The sequence below is a fragment of the Anopheles darlingi genome, chromosome 2 (genome assembly GCF_943734745.1).
Source record: "Anopheles darlingi chromosome 2, idAnoDarlMG_H_01, whole genome shotgun sequence".
In the NCBI taxonomy this organism is placed as follows: Eukaryota; Metazoa; Arthropoda; class Insecta; order Diptera; family Culicidae; genus Anopheles; species Anopheles darlingi.
The window spans coordinates 58419978-58437782 of NC_064874.1; the positions used below are offsets into that span (position 1 = coordinate 58419978).

The 17805-nt window shown below is 43.9% G+C and overlaps 2 protein-coding genes across 3 annotated transcripts in view; one reads left to right on the forward strand and one right to left on the reverse strand.

Annotated features, from left to right (window-relative positions):
• Window positions 1-359: 359 nt before the first annotated feature.
• LOC125949927 (probable cytosolic Fe-S cluster assembly factor AGAP009023) overlaps window positions 360-17805 on the reverse strand; it is a 443394-nt gene continuing 425948 nt past the window's right edge. The window contains exons 2-6 of one of the 2 annotated variants that reach the window (XM_049677422.1): window positions 2907-2974; window positions 2742-2837; window positions 1613-1880; window positions 1143-1535; window positions 360-1072 (exon numbers count right to left, since the gene is read on the reverse strand). In XM_049677422.1, coding sequence (XP_049533379.1) covers window positions 456-1072; window positions 1143-1535; window positions 1613-1880; window positions 2742-2837; window positions 2907-2969 — 1437 coding nt within the window. In that variant the 5' untranslated portion in view covers window positions 2970-2974 and the 3' untranslated portion in view covers window positions 360-455. Of the gene's footprint in view, window positions 1073-1142; window positions 1536-1612; window positions 1881-2720; window positions 2838-2906; window positions 2975-17805 lie in introns of those variants that run through there. The other variant, XM_049677423.1, reaches the window with a different exon arrangement.
• LOC125949919 (RNA polymerase I-specific transcription initiation factor RRN3) lies at window positions 3416-5827 on the forward strand. The gene is made up of 3 exons (XM_049677399.1): window positions 3416-3894; window positions 3961-4904; window positions 4993-5827. The coding sequence occupies exons 1-3, from the start codon at window positions 3694-3696 to the stop codon at window positions 5693-5695; spliced, it is 1848 nt and encodes a 615-aa protein (XP_049533356.1). The 5' UTR covers window positions 3416-3693; the 3' UTR covers window positions 5696-5827.

Consider the following 17805-nt stretch of genomic DNA (forward strand, 5'->3'; position numbering starts at 1 on the left):
GGGGTTATGCTCGCCTCACCATGGCGACGCATGCAAACTCAACAGTGACGTAGCTTTTGGTTGGGAATGCTAATGACGACAAAAGTAACAAGCAGGCCGGTTGGATTTGAATGTCAAGATCGGAGTCCAGGATTTAACGTTCGATAACCATTGAAGAGGAAGCTTCGGTAAACCTGTTTCACCCGTAAGTGAGTGAGTGAGCGAGCGAGCAAGCGGCGTGCATGCGCGCTCTCGTATCGCATCCACAAACGGGGGTAAGGGTGTGTTCGGATTTTGCAGTACCGGCCTCCGTCTGCCATGAAATGCATTTCCTATAGGCAGCGAGGCTTTACTAAACCGGTTTATGCTTGTTTTGATGCTTTCTTCGTAGGTTACTTGGTACAGATAGCCACCGATGTGCCAGTGGTGCTAGTACGTTTGTTTATTTATCGCATATTTTCCCTGGGTCACAGGCGCTACCATTTTATGTTGAGCGCAGAGTTAATTTTCTCGATCTGATGGTAGGTTGTGTGGAGCAAACTCTGCCGCTTGTTGTTATCACCATCGCTGTCCAGGAAGGTGGTGTACAGATGCTGTACGCTTTCATTCTCCGGGTTCGACTGAGGCAACGAACGGTACATCAGCTCCAGCTCGGCCGTCAGCTCCCGGGGCGTTTTCCCACCGTCCGGTCGTACCTGTGCCCCGCCGTTCAAACATCCGGATGGGCACGCCATTATCTCGACGTAATCGTAAGTGCTTTTACCTCGCTTTAGCTTTTGTACCATATTTTGAATGTTACGGAATCCATTGGCGATCGCGAAACGGAGCACCACCTTACCTTCGTGCTCGAGAACCGCCTCGCGCATATCATTATTGCGTAGTGGCTTGAACTCGACCGCATCCACCGGCAGGTTGAACAGTTTGCGTGCGGCGTACTTAAGAATGTGTTCACTGTATCCGCCCGAGCCGGATGATTCGTGTGACCAAACGAAGGCAGGCGGTCGGGCCGTTGGCCAGGGCCAATCGATTGGGCATTTCTCGACGAGCTGAAGGGTTTCTAGTCCGAGGCTTTCGAGCATTTGCTCAATTTCAACTGCAACGACAGAAGAGCGTCGTAAACGATCGATTGGACTATTGGACCAATCCGGTAATCGAATACTTACTGGACGTTATGACACAATCAACGTCGTGACTGTTTTCGACTTCGTTAAAGAAATCCTCCCGTGAAGCTTCCAGCTTTTTATCATAGCAAGGCATCACGGTGACATGGTAGATGCGATCGCTGGTCGTGCCAATAATTTTCGCCAGGTATTGCTTCACCAGCATACCCATGATCTGTTGCGGCGAGCGGGTGGTTGAGATGTACGGTAGGATGAAGTTTCCGTGTGTTTTCTCTGCGTAGCACACCCAACCGGGACAGGAAGAGGCAAGCATCGGTAGCGATTTGCGGTTGGTGTTGTATCGTTCGACGAACTCATTGCGACTTTCAATCAACGCTAAATCATCCGCTATTTTTGTGTCCACCACCATGTCCGCGCCAAGCTTTTTAAAGTACCCTAAAAAAAGTAATCAAAGACAGCTGTATCTGTAGCTTCACAGACTTATCGCTGCATCCGGCCGGGCGTTATCTTACCAGCGATATGTTCAAACGTCTCCTCGGCATTCAGATTATATTTACGTGCCAACGAGAGGATGGGCTGCTGCGAAACGGTGAAAACAATGAACTTTACCTCACCGAGCTGGCCGTTCAATTTGGCCAGATTGTTCGCGTTCATCACGCGCAGCAGCTCCTCTTGGCTTTGCTGTGAGATCAGCACACCTTCGGCCGATGTTATACAACCGGAACAGGCCAAACAATCGGCCAGCGTTATTTCCACCTTTTCCAGCTTCTGTATGCCACTCTGCAAGCAAAAATTGGTTGGGATGTTGAAGTTATTTTCATGCCAAAGTAACTAAAGCTTGGAACAGTTAATATTTGGCCACTTTTTTTAAATCATTGCAGCGCTTCTAGTAGTCACTTTGCCATTCCGTTGATAGCGTTTTAATCATTGTAGTCTGTTTATTTGTTGGTAATTTTTTTGTCAAAATTGATCTATGCCTTCATAAGTTATCGCCGATGGAACGCGAAAGTCGAAAAAAAGTCTGCACACTCACTATTAAAAACTCGATTTGGTTAGTTTTTGATGGACGATGAAACACACGTAAAATGCGTTTAGAAAAAAATTGACTTTGCAAATTATAGAAGGAATGATTTAGGAAGAGTTTTATTTATTTAAGAAGATAAATTTGCCCATTAGATGATGATTTGGCATGGGATATGAAATTGTGGCGACAAATCAAATGTTTTCACCATTGGGGTAACGTTCATTCGAAATTTATGCGAGAAAAGAGTGTCTACGGAAAAGGTTTTTGTCCTGCATTTGTCCACTAATAATCATGTGTAAGTTTGGCATGATTTAGATAGCTGTTCTTGTTGAAGGTATGGTGTTATTTTTTTGTATTCAAATAGATCGATTTCATAGGGAAAACTATCAATCCACAAAAATAACTGGATTTTTGTTACATCGATTTCTATCGGACAATTATCACAAGGAAACTTAAAAAGTGTATCATAGATGTATAAAAACCCCCTGAAATGAGGGTGATGTGCAACAAGAGGGCAAATGAAGTGACCTAAAGTACTGTGCAAAAAATTTATGACCTTTTTTGTGCGGCCAAGTATTAACTGTTCCAAGCTTTACCTTTCGCTACACTACGATTACCGTCGACTCCTGAACGTACGATCCATCCTCTTGAATGGTTATTTTTGCTCCCGTTTTGCTTTTGCTCGTTTCTATTTTCACGGGTTTGATGCATTCCTGGTAGTGGAGGAAGATGGACAATTGAAATCCGGATTCTGAACTTTAGTTTGGAACCAGTAGAATTACCTGTGAGGGCGTGATAAAGTCGTCCAAATCGGTTAACTGGAGAGCGCTGCTGAATCGCGACATTTTTTCTGTTTATTGCGCGGTGTGGTGGAATGTTTTGCAAAATCAGCTGTCACAGGCCGGGCTGCCAGCCCGATGATTTTTTGACCTGCATTAAGTGCAGAAATACCAATGTGCGACTGAACTGGACTACTACCGCAACTGGGCGCAAATTTTCGCTGAACCCTTGACGCTGTCAAACGCTTTATTTACGAAAATTAGGTTCTTTTTTGAATGTTTTTTGCATTTTTAATATAAATATAACAGCAACAGCAACAAAATCGTTAAAAAACTGCAATTTTAACTGTCGCAATACCACGGAGAAGCGAAAACAGCTCCGAAAAAAGCGTTCCCGAAATAAACATCCCACAGTCCCACCACTGTCAAACTATGAAGTTTTTTCTAAAATCCAAATGGGGTTTTGTTCTACAAGAAGCTACCTGTCTATTTAAAATGCCTTGTCAAAAAATTGTATAAAACGTGTTTCAGCTCATCCGGCTTTGGAAAGTTGTGAAATAACGGCGCTAATCTGGCCCGTATAGGCCACGATTAATACAAATTCCTTGTGTTTCCGTTTGGGATGCCATTTTAGTTCAACGTTTTGCAGGACAACCACAAAGGTACTGCGATTTTCCGGATCGAACGAACTGCGCAGTGCGGGGTGGTGTGAGTGTGTAGCCTTGAACGAGAAGAAGAAGTTCCTCTTTCCTTCTCGTGATCCAACACCGGAACGAACCGCCATGCAAGCATGTCTGCGACTTCCGAAAAACCGCGGTTATCATCCATCCTCAAATCACCCAGCCCACAGCAGGATGGGAAAAGTGCGACTCGCAACAAGGTCCGGTTCGTCGCGCTGTCCATCGAGTCGGCCCTGCAAGACGTAGTGGATAACAACCGGTTAGCCACCTACGATGAGCTGCTGCAGAAGCTGAAGGAAGAAGAAATCGATGTACGTATTCCTTGAAAGCCGGAAGGCTGTTGGATAGTTTTCAAGATTGCGTGCTTTTTTTTGCAGGACGTGCAATTTATGGAGCTGTTTATCGATGCCAAACGAAGCGTACCGCTTATGAAGACGTACTTCACCTTACTGGTCGATCAACTGCTTTCGATGCGCTGGCTAGACCGATCCGGTGAGTGCGTAGAGGCGTACAAGAACTTCGTGATCGAGCTGTCGATCGTGCACAAGAACTTTTGCCCGATGACAATCACGAAGCTGGTGAAGCTGTTCATCCCTACACCGGCCGCCCGAAACCAGTGGAATGTCGGGGTGCCGGAGGACGGGCAACGGTTGCAGCTCGCCGCCGTGCACGATCTTATCATGAGACTGACCAATGTGATTCCGATGATCTTCGATGTGGTGCTAACGCAGCTGCGGAAAAACTTTCCCTACCATAAGAAACCAACCTACGAGGTGACCGGCTACCTGTACAACGTGCTGCAGGTGACGGAGTACGCTTCGATCTACTGTGATGAGCTGCTTGATATCGTGTTTCATCAACTGCTGCAGCTGGATGTCAATGTGCCACGCAGCGACATTGAAGCGACCGAGTACCCGGATGAGGACATGATATTCGATATGGCTATCAATGGGGAAGAGGAAGGCAAGGACGAGGGAGAGCGTACCTCGATGAAACATCCGCTGGCGGAAACGCTCGACTGTTTCATGCACATCATGTTCAACTTCATCGAGCGTTCAATCAAAGACGAAGGTGGCCAGGCTGATCGGTTGTTCAAGATCATGTTCAAACAGTTCGAAACACACGTCCTGCCTACGCACAACACGGACCATGTGCAGTTTCTGCTGTTCTACTTCTGCAGCTTTAAGCTATCGTATGCGGAACACTTTATCAGCTCGTTGTGGAAGAACGTTAGCAATCCCAACATTTCACCAACGGTGCGGCAGGCATCGGTCGGCTATATCGCTAGTATGCTGGCTAGAGCAAAGTTTGTTCCTTTAAGGTAAGCATCGCGTTCATTGCTGCCCGGTGGGATGGAAAGATAGTCCTTGTTTTAACATCTCGTTCGGTTTCTTTCTCTTCCTCGCTAGCTTTCTGAAGACGATGCTGCAAGAGTTGTCCCAGTGGGTGCATGGCTACATACAGCGCAGCGACTCAATGCACCACAATCAAACGCTGAAAGCACATCTGGTATTTTACTCCGTTTGTCAGGCCATCTTTTACGTGGTTGCGTTCCGTAGTAAACACCTGACGGCGAACGCGAAAAATCTGTCGTTCCTGCAATCCTTGCAACTGTCCTCGATCGTGACATGTCACCTAAACCCACTGCGCGTGTGCCTACCGACGGTGGCAACCGCATTTGCAGGCGTAACGCGGTCCTACCAGCTGGCGTACTGTCACACGATACTGGAACGCAATGCACGCCGTAAATTGGCCACGGTATACTCGAACAGCAGCGCCCAAACACCGGAAGACTGTCTCGATACTTTCTTCCCCTTCGATCCGTACATGCTGATTAAGTCGGGTCAGCGCATTGAACCGCTGTATCTGCAGTATCAGGTACACGAGGTCGATGAGGAACATGGCATTGCGGGTGGGGAGTACGTAGCTACCACCCACGGTAGCGGGTCCAACATAGTGAGTGGGCGCAAGCGCTACGATTCGAACACGGACGATATCGATGACTTTATCCCCGAGAGTAAGCGCCGTAAACATACTGCCGCTAGTCATGGGATGGATATGAATGGCGAATTTACCTACTCTTACGGCGTTTCACCTGGATTCCACAGTTAGGATGGCTCGTCAAAAGGCTAATAAGATTGGCCATCATCTCTCCACTCTCGTCCGTACCGAGGCGTATTCGTGGATCGTACGTTTTACGCTATAAAGTACGGTATGAAATACAGAAAGTTTTCTTCAAATCAAATCCAACTTCGAGTTATTTTTTCTTTCTTCTGTATTTTTTTGAGAAATTACGAAATTACGTCAACAGATATGAGTCAGCAGGTACCCTACCATTGACTGCTCATACGTATGAGGCGCGTCTCGAGGCCATCCAAAGAAAGCTCACGCGTTACGCTATAAGAAAACTTTGCTGGGAAGACCCCTCTAACCTACCCGAATACAACTCGCGCTGGTTACTTCTGGGTCTTGCACATCTGGTTGTCCGACGCCGGAACCACCAATGCTCTTTCATTGCTGGGCTTCTGACCAGATCAATTGATGCGCCTGCTTTACCGCAGAAAGTATTTCTCTCGGTTCCTCGCATTACATCCAGACACCACAACTGCCTGGCAGTTCAACGTTGTAACCATATGTACACGTCATTTAAGCCCATGGCGGCCATGTCCCGTTCATTTAATGCGGTTTATTCGCAGTTCGACTTCAACATTTAACTTACCCACGTTCAAAGAGCGACTTCGTTACACTAGACTATCTTCACTAGCAGTTTAAGCGCGATAATTAACGTAAGACTTTCTTGTTACTTTGTAAATTAACCGTATCATCATCAGGTACCGACATGAGCCGCCAGGACGACGATCACGTCGGTACATGCCGATGAGTCAGAATCGATAAGTCACAAAGAAGGAATCACAATAGATAAGAGAAGAAGATAGATCGCTTAGCGATAAGAACGACAGAAGCAAGACACATGAATGTTGTAAAAGGCCGGAATGTCCGGAAATAAATAGGCAGTCTTATTCAAGCACTGAAACTCTAACCGTGTTAGACTCGAGTTTCTTTCAATCCGGGGGTAGAAACTTGCGCCGTTCAGCCGCCAAATTTTTTTACTGCTTCTTGAAACATCGAGTATTCCTTGCTTGTTGAGTAATTCTCAATTGGGTAACATTTGTTCCGGCTGCTTTCGTGAAAAATCTCGGATTTCTAGATTTTTTCAATCTTTCCCCCGATACTCGTCTTGGGCCTTGAACCCTTCCAGCTATCGACCGAAAGCCTTGCGGTTCCCGCTTAAGCTCCCGCCGACTGTCTGGTGGTTTTTCGCGGAATTTGGCGCGCCTTGCGACAGGTAAGTAGTATGGTGTTGTAAAGATAGAAGGTGGTTTGCAATTAGTGATTCTTTCTATTGAATTGTTAGTGCATTTCTTTTTGTGTGAGCGAAACTCCGCTATTATTAGTCAAACTAAAAATGTCTCCACATGAATGCTCATGTATTCGAGGGTGCAACTTTTCGTTATCTTTCGGGTTTGGTGCCCCATTTGCAACGATCGCTCTCCTTTCCTTTTATTCTCTTCCTCCGTTTGATTTGTTCTTACTAATTTCTCACGAATTCGAGAGCGGAATTCATCGTAATCGGTAGTGTTGTACAATGCATTATGAGGCCATTGTTATCGATCTCGTTATCCCTCGTTTAGGCTAATTCTTCATTTGTTCCCGGTACGTACGCTGGGTCCTATTGTTGCTTAGATCTCTGGTTCTAGAAAAACCATTTCTACGATCGCAGTTTTGAAACAGGTTCATGCTTGTAAAGAATCCCGGTTTTGATTTGGTGTGATTTCTTTTGCATTTTTACTTTGCATTACTGGAAAGAAAGGTTTCTTTTGCCGTCAGTCATCTCGGCATGAAGTTGTCAACGATAGCTTTAATTTAATTCGTTCTCACTTAACAACAGCGTATCAAGTAGCATAGGACGTGATTCGCATGATACACGTACACGGAGGAAAGGATACGATATTTTCTGCAATCGGCGGTATTGCGATCATTTATGTCGGATCAACTGAAATATGCAAACAATTCCTAGATGATTCTTTATACGTTGGTCCATATATTTTCGTTTGACTATTACACAATTGTGTTTTATAGAACTAACAGATAGCCAGAGTGCGTCTCCTATTAGATGATTTACTCTGATCTCTCTTCAGTTGTCGAACAAATCATTCGCTTTTTTACTCCTATTAGATGGTTGTGTAAGGGATAGGACATGTTGTGTAGCCTCTTAACTAATAACGCGCAGCTTTTGGGATAGCCGAAGTATTTTATTCGACAAGACAAAAGTTAAATTTGGGCTTGTTGCCCCGAAAGCAGCGTCCTTGATCTTGATCACGCAAAATATCGAAGAAATCTAAAGATGGTATCGCGCGGAAAGAGATCAAAGAGGATAAGCGGCCACGTGCGCGCTCCTTTAGAATCCTGCGCAGATGACCGTAAAAGCCTCCACACACTGCATGCATGGAACGCATACGTACGTTCCGTTCATTAACGTACTTTTCGCATGCAGTGTGTCTTGAAAACTGTTATCAGGAGGATCTGCATGCATTTGTAAATAACAAAAGAAATAATATTTCTTGTGTTTTTGAAGGTAAAGTTCTACGAAACATGTCGTTAGAAAGCCAACCAGGAACCAGCACCAAGGCGCAGTACCAGGAGGAATCTCATATCAATACCCTGCCCGATGAGGTAAGCACGACAAATTTGAAGCGATTTGATAAATTTGATTATATTTGTTGTGTTCGGTACAGGTTCTCTGTATGATTTTCGATTCCTTGGATTTCGGAAGCGTGAAAAGCGCATCTCTCGCTTGCCAAAGATGGATCAACGTAATCTTTTTGAGCGAATATGTGAAAAGGTTTGCCTTGAGAATTTGTTTATACCTATATCCCTGTGGACTAAGGAAGTTAGAATACGAGCGACGCAATGCGATCGAAGAGAACAGGCCAATTAAGCTGATAAAGGAGTTTAAGGCTATCGTGGCAAAGTCTCAACGACGTTATCGACACTTTTTTTTATATTCAAAAGAGCAGAATGATGGGGAATTTGTATCTGTGTGGGAAACTATTCATCCAAAACTTACGAGCCACCTTCATTCATTGATATTTGAAGGTGAGGATTCGTCCAAGATGCTTCCTTTGATAGCTGATCCTTTACCGTTGATGTCGGAGCTCCGGTCGTTTACATTAATTGACAACAACATCCAATACAGTATCCAGGATATCATACCAACGCTTCGCAGCAATTATCTGAAGGATCTTCATTATCAATCCACATTTAAATGTCAGCTAGACATGCCAAATTTACAAACATTTTATGGTGCATTGTCCGCATTTCTTCTTCCTATCGACATTCCGCAGCCATTTCCGCTCTCTAATTTGAAGCATGTTACCGTATGGGAAAACGACATATTAAAACAGGACAGAAGTATGATTAAAGCTGCCATATCCGTTTTTCGTCGGTTGACGCATCTAGAAACAATGCACTGGACTATTAACATTCCAAATGAAGTTTTTCCTAAATTGTGTGAAACGTGTACCACATTGAAGGAATTACACTTTTTGGGTACAATCGATCTTTCCGATGAGAATGACATAAATCATTTATCTAAACTTACCAATCTTCGTGTTCTTGCAATGAATTCCTGTGAAATTGACTTATCATCAATAACCCATATAGAGGAAATACGCCTCAAAGTCGACAAGTATATTTGGAAACTTCCCAACTCACTCAAAAAGCTTACAATGGCTATCTACGGTAGTGACCCAAACATCATCATTCGCGGAATGTTTAATTCCTGTAGGCAATTGTCGATACTGGAGGTTGATAATTGCCTATGGTTTGCTATGGATTATGAAACTCTTGGAACTTGTTATCAAATATTTGAGGCTTTGCCGTTACTAAAACATCTAGAGGTACTGATTATCAGTCACTCAAATGTTGAAAAAACAGATTTCCTTAGCATACACGCTCCCATGAATCGTTTGCGTAAATTACAGTTCAATAAGTGCAACATACTTACAGATGGCACGACCATTTATGAAAAGTTTCCCAACTTAACAGAGCTGAACTTTGTGAACTGTACTTCTATTACCAATCTTGAACGCAAGGAACTTCGTGAAAAGAATTTTAATTCTATCATGCAAGCAGCCCTAGGATGGTTTGATTGAAATTCATTCAAACCGTTATGCAAACGAAGTTTAGGAGTAACGATTTTGTTAAAAACAAAAAAGTTTTTGTTTCAATGTTGCGCTGAGAAACTTGCTGGTATTGTAGCTTATTAAGTATGTATTGACGAGAAGAACTATTAAGAATGTTTAAAATACGTTGGAATAAATGAAAGAATATATTCAAAGAGCTTCATCTGACATGCTTTTGTTGCGTTTAGCAAATAACTCCAAAATATCGATCCGAATCATGAAAGAAACCCGAAAGGTCATCTGTCGGATGTGGAAAAGAACGGAACAGATGGAATAGGGACCGAGTTGATGAAGTATGGAGGTGCACCCCTAACAAAAAGTCTTTAAAATCTACTTAGACCCTCTACGTGGAAATAGTGATCGTCGCTAAATCCATCTTAAGATGTGTTAAAACTGATTCCGTAAGAATTCGGCTGACCAAGCAAGGAGCTCGATCGTGAGTCGTGATGGAGAATCTTTTTTCGAGATCCTTGGTCACTCGTCGATCAAAGTGTCGATAAGTAAGTAGCGGAGTAACTTGTGTTCAATTACCCTCTCAGAATAACCAATGATCGTGAGACGTGAGAGAATCAGTTTCAAACTCGGACACGAAGATAATTTCTCGATTTTCCGACAGTCAATCCTGTTGTAAGGCAAATACCAGCGCCTGAGGAATACCAAACGAACTCAAGCCGAAGGTAATTTCACTTCTTCTGTTTTGTGTACCACTTTCTGTAGTGAGGTATCCCCGACGAGCGGTGGGAGTCGGTCGGAAGAATGAATGTGTTCGCTTTTTCGGATGTTTTCCGATTCGGAATTTCCCCAATACTGCTCCCGCGCATCGCGCAGCATCGCTGCGAAGAAAAATGGGGCCAATGGTATGGGAATAAGCCGGAGCCGAACCGAAGGACGAACAACCGAAAGCGACGCACAGCGCCAGCCATCGTCGTCTGATGGACGGACGCGCCTGATGGGTTCGAGACGCGGAGATACGCCATCGCCATCTTTCCATCTGGCTGACGGTGGGTGGGTGGCTGTGGGTGGTGCTGCGGTGATGCGGCTGGTTTCCGTTTCGCTGGTTACGGTGGTAAACGATAGTGATAAGAGAAGGCCAGAAGGGATGGTCGGTAAGGCTGGCGGAATTGCGGTACGGCTGTGGAGTTATGAGAACGGAAAAACAGGACACTCCCAACCGTGCTCGTCCTCGTCGTCGTCGTCGTCGTCGTCGTCAGCGATGAGCCCTTCACCCCCCGAACCCTCGTCCCTCACCTTGCCTGCACCCCACCGTCTTCCTGGCGCGGTGATATTGTAAGCGGACATAAATTTCGAATATAAATTAGACGGAAAAAAGCATAAACCCGGAGGGACTGAGATGGAAATGATGTCTAATGCGAAGGGAAAACTGCTGCTCCTCCTCCTCCTGCTACTGCTGTTGTTGTTGTTGGTGGTGGTGTTGGTGGTGGTGGTGGTGTTGGTCGTCGCTGTCGCTGTGATGTTGATGGTCTCGTCCCGGTTGCCCCGGCTGGAAAGGTGGCTGGAATGGTGATGGGCACAAGGAGCGACGGATGCTGCTAGTGGGGCGGTTGAGATTGACGAGGGTCGAAGCAGCAGCAGCAGCAGGACTCGCCTGGCATCATTGGATGCTTTGGAACGGAGAAAGGGGACGGATAACGCTGACGGTGTGTGTGTGTGTGTGTGTGTGAGGTATCAGGACGAAGGGTGTGCCCGGTGGGTGGATCATAATTGTTGAATAATAACATGGGGGTCTTAAATTTCCAACCTTCCAACCGCCGCCCCCCACCTTTGGCCTGCACAGACTATAGGCACATCCGGCTGACGCGTCTGATGATCCCCGGGAGGGTGAAGGGGAGCGGACGAAGAGCCTTCACGCATGGGGACCAATTTACACATCGGAGATGTCCATAACTTCTTCATATCTCCACCACCAAACTTGGCCCTTGCCTCTTCTCGAGCAGGAGAATGGAGTTTGGAGTACTACTGGAAACAGCTTTATCGGAATTTTCAAATCATCCCGCCATCCGACGGTGAACTAGGTGCCGTTCCTGCCTTTTTTGGGGGTCGGGTGGGGGGACGGAAAAGTCTTAAAAATCAATATTTATTTGAACGATTCACGTTCATCATCACGGGCATCAAGCTTTTGCTGTATATACCACAAAATAAAGCATCCATTTTATGGGGGTCTGATGCAATGAAATGTTCATCGGTTTTGTTATGGAAAATGCGTAAAATTGAGTGAAATTGCACGTCGATCCATTTCTTGCAAAATCAACTCTACTTTTAGTACTGGTACGATGATTAATAAGACTTAAATATCCGGATTTTAGGATCTCTTCTGGTAAGCAAATTTTAAACACGTTATAACGTTGAATAGTTGGCATTAATTTCGTTCAAAGAACCACGCTTGGGGGGAGTTGGACTTGAGAAATGTATTTTGGTCAAGAATTTTAAGGCATAGTAAAGTTGCCGACTTAACAGTTGTTCAATTGTTGAAGTAAAAGGTACTTGATCTAAACCGATTTTTGTATCGTGTCATAAAAAATAGAATGCCTTTTTCATTGTCTTATTGCTTTTTCAGGCATGTGTAGAAATATTTATGTTATTGCGCATCCTTTTCAGTTTATGAAATTAGGAAGACAATACATAATCAAAAGTTTTCAAAAAACCTGCTTTAATTTTCCTCTTATTAAGCTAATGATGAAAATGAAATAACCGTTTGGCCACTTTAAAGGGCAGATTTTGATCGGGAACATAACAAGACAGAAATAAGAGCGAGCTGTGTTGTAGCGTAGATGGAGTAAAAAGTATAGAAAGTAGAAAATCCAATTTTAAATATCAATTTAAATCAATAAATTGAAAGATTCAATTGAAAGAGCATGTGGCATTGACTCGTTACGAATGAAGTGAAGGGAATCCATTAAAGTAATCATAAATGATAGAAGGCCCAGTTAAGCAGACTTGTTCGCAAAACATGATAATCTTATATTCGAATCTTCACCAGAAACAATTTTTTTTTCTCGATACTATAACACTTGTTGAAGCTTATAAATAACTCGAATTCAATAAAGTGGCCGCAAGGAGCAGCTAGCGAAGGGCATCATTTTTATTGAAACATTAAATTGTTAACCATTTTTAAATATTCTTTAAATTTCGAAAGAAAGCCGGTCGAGCGCATAGGTAGATTAAATCCAATTAACAAATAAATCTTTTATAAATAAATTGCAAAGCATTACGGCTTGTCCATCCTTATATTTGTAAAAAATTTCAAAATAAATCTCTTCCAATGTCCTTAAGGGGGGGCTTTGGTTATTTCGGGTCAAAAAAGTGCTTATTTTTGACGATTTTTAGTGAAGAAACTAGTCAATTTTAATTTTCAAGATGCTTTGAGTCGTGAATGAAAGGCGGGTATTCAAAAATCAATATTGATCAATCAATATCTTTGTCTTTTTTGCTTCGATTGATCCCAAAATTTCATACAATACTTTTGAAAGGATAAGCACTCATAAAAATTGTAAAAAGTAAATGCGAAGAATTAAAAAAAAATACCGAAGCCCCACCTTAAGCGGTTTTGGAAGTGAAAACTATCCCTGGGTACGGATCTGGCCATACCTCTTAATAATATTCGCAATCCACAAGACACAGACATGCGCTACCGTCTCGTAGATGACGGTTTGTGTGGCGGAATGGCTCTATGCAATCGTCTTTCATATTTTGTAATACTTTAATAAGAGAATATTGGTCACTAACGACTTATAAGATATCATCAGTAACTCAGTAAACCCAACTATTTCTTGTTGTTCTTTTCCCACTTTGGCGATTCCAACGTGAGCGAGTCTACATAACAGATTGCTGTACCGATCGCCGGTGATGGCTCGGTTAGCATCAATTTACTTTGGGCCACAAGTAAAGCACTCGAATTTGAGTTCGAAATTGCCGGACGGTCGGTGAGTCGGTAGCTAGAGCGAGGCTCGCAGCACATCCATCTTGGGGCGTTAATAATTATCGTTCTAAAAATTCCTCCCAAAAACACCGTCGTCGTCGTTGTCGTGGTGAGATGGCCGAGAATCCTTCCCTCACCTCGGAACATTCCTCGGAACGGCGCCGTCCCGAAAGTGACGCCATATTCCTGACGCCTGCTTGAAACGGAAACCCGGTCGGTGGACGGTTTTTACGCCAGGAGGGGGAGGTTTTCGATATGACCCATCACTGCATCACTGCGTGCCACATCAGGCTCGATGTGTAGCGTGTCCCGGCTACCAGTTCTCCCTGCCGCTGGCTCTCCTTTCCCCGGGGGTAATTACCGGCTAATGGTCCGAGAGTTGGTGTTAAATCAAATAAATTACATTTAATGATCATGCCCGCCGCCAGCAGCAGCCAACTACCTTCGCCAACCTTTAGGCCAACCGACGACCGACAACTGGCCCATCTCCGTGAACCGATTGTCGCTGACATCTAGCAGAACGCCGCGAACGGTTCGCGCGGTTACCAAACTGATGGTTGATGATGCGACCCCTCGGGGAAGGGGGTGAGCACAAGGCTTGGCGTGTGTGTGTGTGTTGAGACCCTTCAGGTTTTTCCATCGAAATCCATATTTTATCCTACGCGAACATAGAAGAGCCCCACGATTCCGGTCCCGACCAACCAACGATGAAGGACACATTTCCTTCCATTTCGCTCTCAATCGTTGGTCGGCATCGGAGAGGGTGAGGAAGGGAGTTTGTGGAAAACTTTTCGCTTCGAAATGCCGCCTTGAAATCGGGTTGAGGGCTGCTGCTGCTGCTGCTGCTTCGTGGCCATCATGTGGTTGCGCGTGGTTGGTCGTAAATTTTGAGTTCTGCCTTATCTTTTAATCAAATACGAACGAACCCGTGCCGTGGCTTCCGTTCCGTGACGGGTTTCGGGGCGCGATGGCCACCGTAGTAGGAGAGGAGGAAGAGGAGGAAGAAGAAGCAGCAGCATTCGGTGGCTCATCATCCACACGTCGGCAAAGCGTCGACGGCACCACTATATTGAAGGTGCTGCTGATAAGATTAATGCTCCATTTGGCGTCCTTTTTGGAGCGTAGCGAGGAAGCATCATTTGTATTTACATGTATGGCCGCAAATCAGCGCAACAAATGTTCGTGGCCCTCCTTCGGGTCACTTTCCGCGCTGGTGTCGATTTGGTGGTGTGGTGGTGGTGGTGAGGAGATTTGTGTAATGGAGGACGTTCGGGAACCGGAAACCAACAAATCCTATCGAATGGGTTGCTTTTTACTCTTAGAGTGTTACAGGATAATTATGGAATTTGAGATAATTTCCTTTTTTTGTCTGGTATCGAAACGGTTATGATATAGATGTATAGTAGTCAATGTGACGATGCAGTATTATATCAAATGCGTTGGTATTTTGTAATAGTTATCACAACAACATATTCAAAAGCTCAACAACAAATCATAACCTTTAAACTTCCAAAAGAAAGATTGACAAGAAATGGTTCGGAGGAGTTAAACATATTCAAATCATGTACTGACCTCAATACACAAAAAATCAATAATTGGAAAATGATTACGTTAAAGTAGTTCAAAAAACAGTTTTTTTTTAATAAAATATTGCTATCGCAAAGCAAATGTCAAGAATTAGAAATGAAGTTGTTACTCTTCGTATTCAGTTGTACTGAAGCGTAGATAGTTATTGTGTGTCTATACGTATAATTAATTATTTACCCAAGTGCTGTAGCCACTTCTTTATGGTAATAAATTAACATGCAATCGGTGCATCCATTCCAATAAGTTATTACCCATTGCATCACTCAAAAAAGGTGCTTAGAACATGAAACAATACATATTGCGTTGCAATTAATCCCATTCAGTATCTATTGCAGTAAGGTGAATTATACATAATATCGCGTATTATATCTCTTTCTTTCACTAACAGCTTCGCCCAAAGGATCGTAGGAGAATAGTAAAGCGAACGAAGCGTGAACAATTCCATAACCATCACAGCGTCAGCAGATGAGATGTCTCTCCATATTTTCTTGAAAAAGTGAAAATTCATCCATGTTTTAAACAGAACATAGTACTGTATTTGAACTATTCGTCTATATTTGAGAGGGAAACAGTGTTTCGAGTTTTAACAATTTATGGATCTGGAAATAATTCCCTTCAGAACAAACCTGCCACCTTTGATAATGTTTTCTAAAAAGTTATAAATACATACTCACTGTTGTCATTTATTTTATTGTAGAAACATTCAATTCATCGCGATTTTCTCGTTCGTCCTTAGTTTGGATTTTTATAATACTAATTTTTATAAATGTTTTTAAGCAGTTGTTTTGATATAGATATTCATGATTTCAGTATATTTTGTTGGCTTTAAAAATTGAATGGAAATTATTATTGCACTGCCGTGTGTCAACGACAACGATGTTACTATTTGACAATTGATCTTTCCGGTTTTTTTCATTTTATGATTTTTTCTACGTGGGATTCGTGAATGGAAGTTGAATAATATATTTAGTTTTTGATTACATTTTGCGGTCCTTCTGGGGTTTGTTTATTTTCTTTTTATCGCCAAACTTATTCAACAAAGTTTGAACGTTGTAATGTAAAAAGAAGAACTAGTTTAGAAAAATTGCATAAATGAGGTTTTTGTTTTGTAGGTATTTTTTTTAATTGTAAAAAGTTTTTTTGGAATGAGAATTTATTTGAGTTAATTCCGTTCGCTCAAATCGTTTTTGGTGTCAAGCTGTCTTCGTCACTAAATGTGTTCCCGAAATGGAAACCGAACTCTCTTGCTTCCACGGCTAAAATCTCCTAATTCTGAATCAGGAAACTATCTGTTTTCTGATTCCACTCGATTACGCTCCATAGTTTTCCCAGTGCTCCCGCCTCTAGGCCATTCCCAAGATGGTGCTTCCACCACAACGCACGCACGACAATTTGCTGGTCGCCGATCAAAGATTCAGTTTGTTCAACGACACAACGACCAAAATCCGGGGTTTACTTTCGCGTTGAAAAATTCAAATTCCTCTACTACATCGTCCCATCGTCCCATCCCGATCGGTTTGCGGCGTGTCATCATTCGCGTGACATCACGCGTAATGGCAGCTTCAACCCATCCACCCAACCAACGAAACCCTCCGCTTTTTCGGCGCTTCAACGAACGACATTTTGTTATCGCTCAACCGTCACGAATCGAATCGAAGGGAACGCAACCGAACTTTGTGACACTGACGAAACATGCGCCATCACCGCCATTCAACGTGCCGACAACTTCTCACCTGTAGGGAAAAATCTGCTCTGCGCTCGTGACGTAAGCCACGGGATTTTAATTCATCTTTCCTTTGTGTCCCTCGAAGTCGCCGTTTGCGTGGCAAAAGCGGTGAAGGACATCGATTCAAAAGGGTTAACAGAAGAGCGAGGGGCGAGAGTTTTAGGACCGAGCAATAGAGGGTGACAGGTTGTGGGCTACGTTTTTCGCGGAAACGGTTCCCGCGCGCGAGAAAAGCCACGAGTTTTCCTCCCCCGGAGGATGGTTTCATATTTCTTCGCAACGTAGAAACGGCGACAGAATGAGTACTGAGAGAGAAAGAGAGAGGAATATAGAGAGAAAAAGAGACCGAGAGAGAACAAGAGAGAGCAAGATAGAGAGAAAGAGAGAGAGGGTCGTGTACGAAATGGAAAATGATATTCGTCGTCGTTGGCCGATGATGGTTTTGCTGACGAGCGGAGAGGTTGCTGCTGCTGCTGCTGCTGTGAACCAGCAGCGGACGGATCGACGACGAAAGGACGAAAAACACGATTCCTCCTCCACCCGGCCCATCACATTCCCCTTGTATACCTCATCGTCTCACCATCGCCACCCTTGCTCGCTCGCTCGCTCGTTATTTGTTTTTCCGTTTCATTTTCATTTTCCCCTTCGAACGAAGCCGCCAGCATCCAAGCAACCGTAGCAGCAGCAGCCGCATAGCGCCTTCAGACCGCGCGCCTCCATCCCCTAT

Bases quoted from the DNA above. Each gene is read 5' to 3' on its own strand.
- LOC125949919 (XM_049677399.1), top strand. From the start codon at position 3,694: ATGTCTGCGACTTCCGAAAAACCGCGGTTATCATCCATCCTCAAATCA. The intron at 3,895-3,960 runs GTACGTATTCCT...TTTTTTTTGCAG, and splicing joins TGAAGGAAGAAGAAATCGAT to GACGTGCAATTTATGGAGCT. The intron at 4,905-4,992 runs GTAAGCATCGCG...CTTCCTCGCTAG, and splicing joins GCAAAGTTTGTTCCTTTAAG to CTTTCTGAAGACGATGCTGC.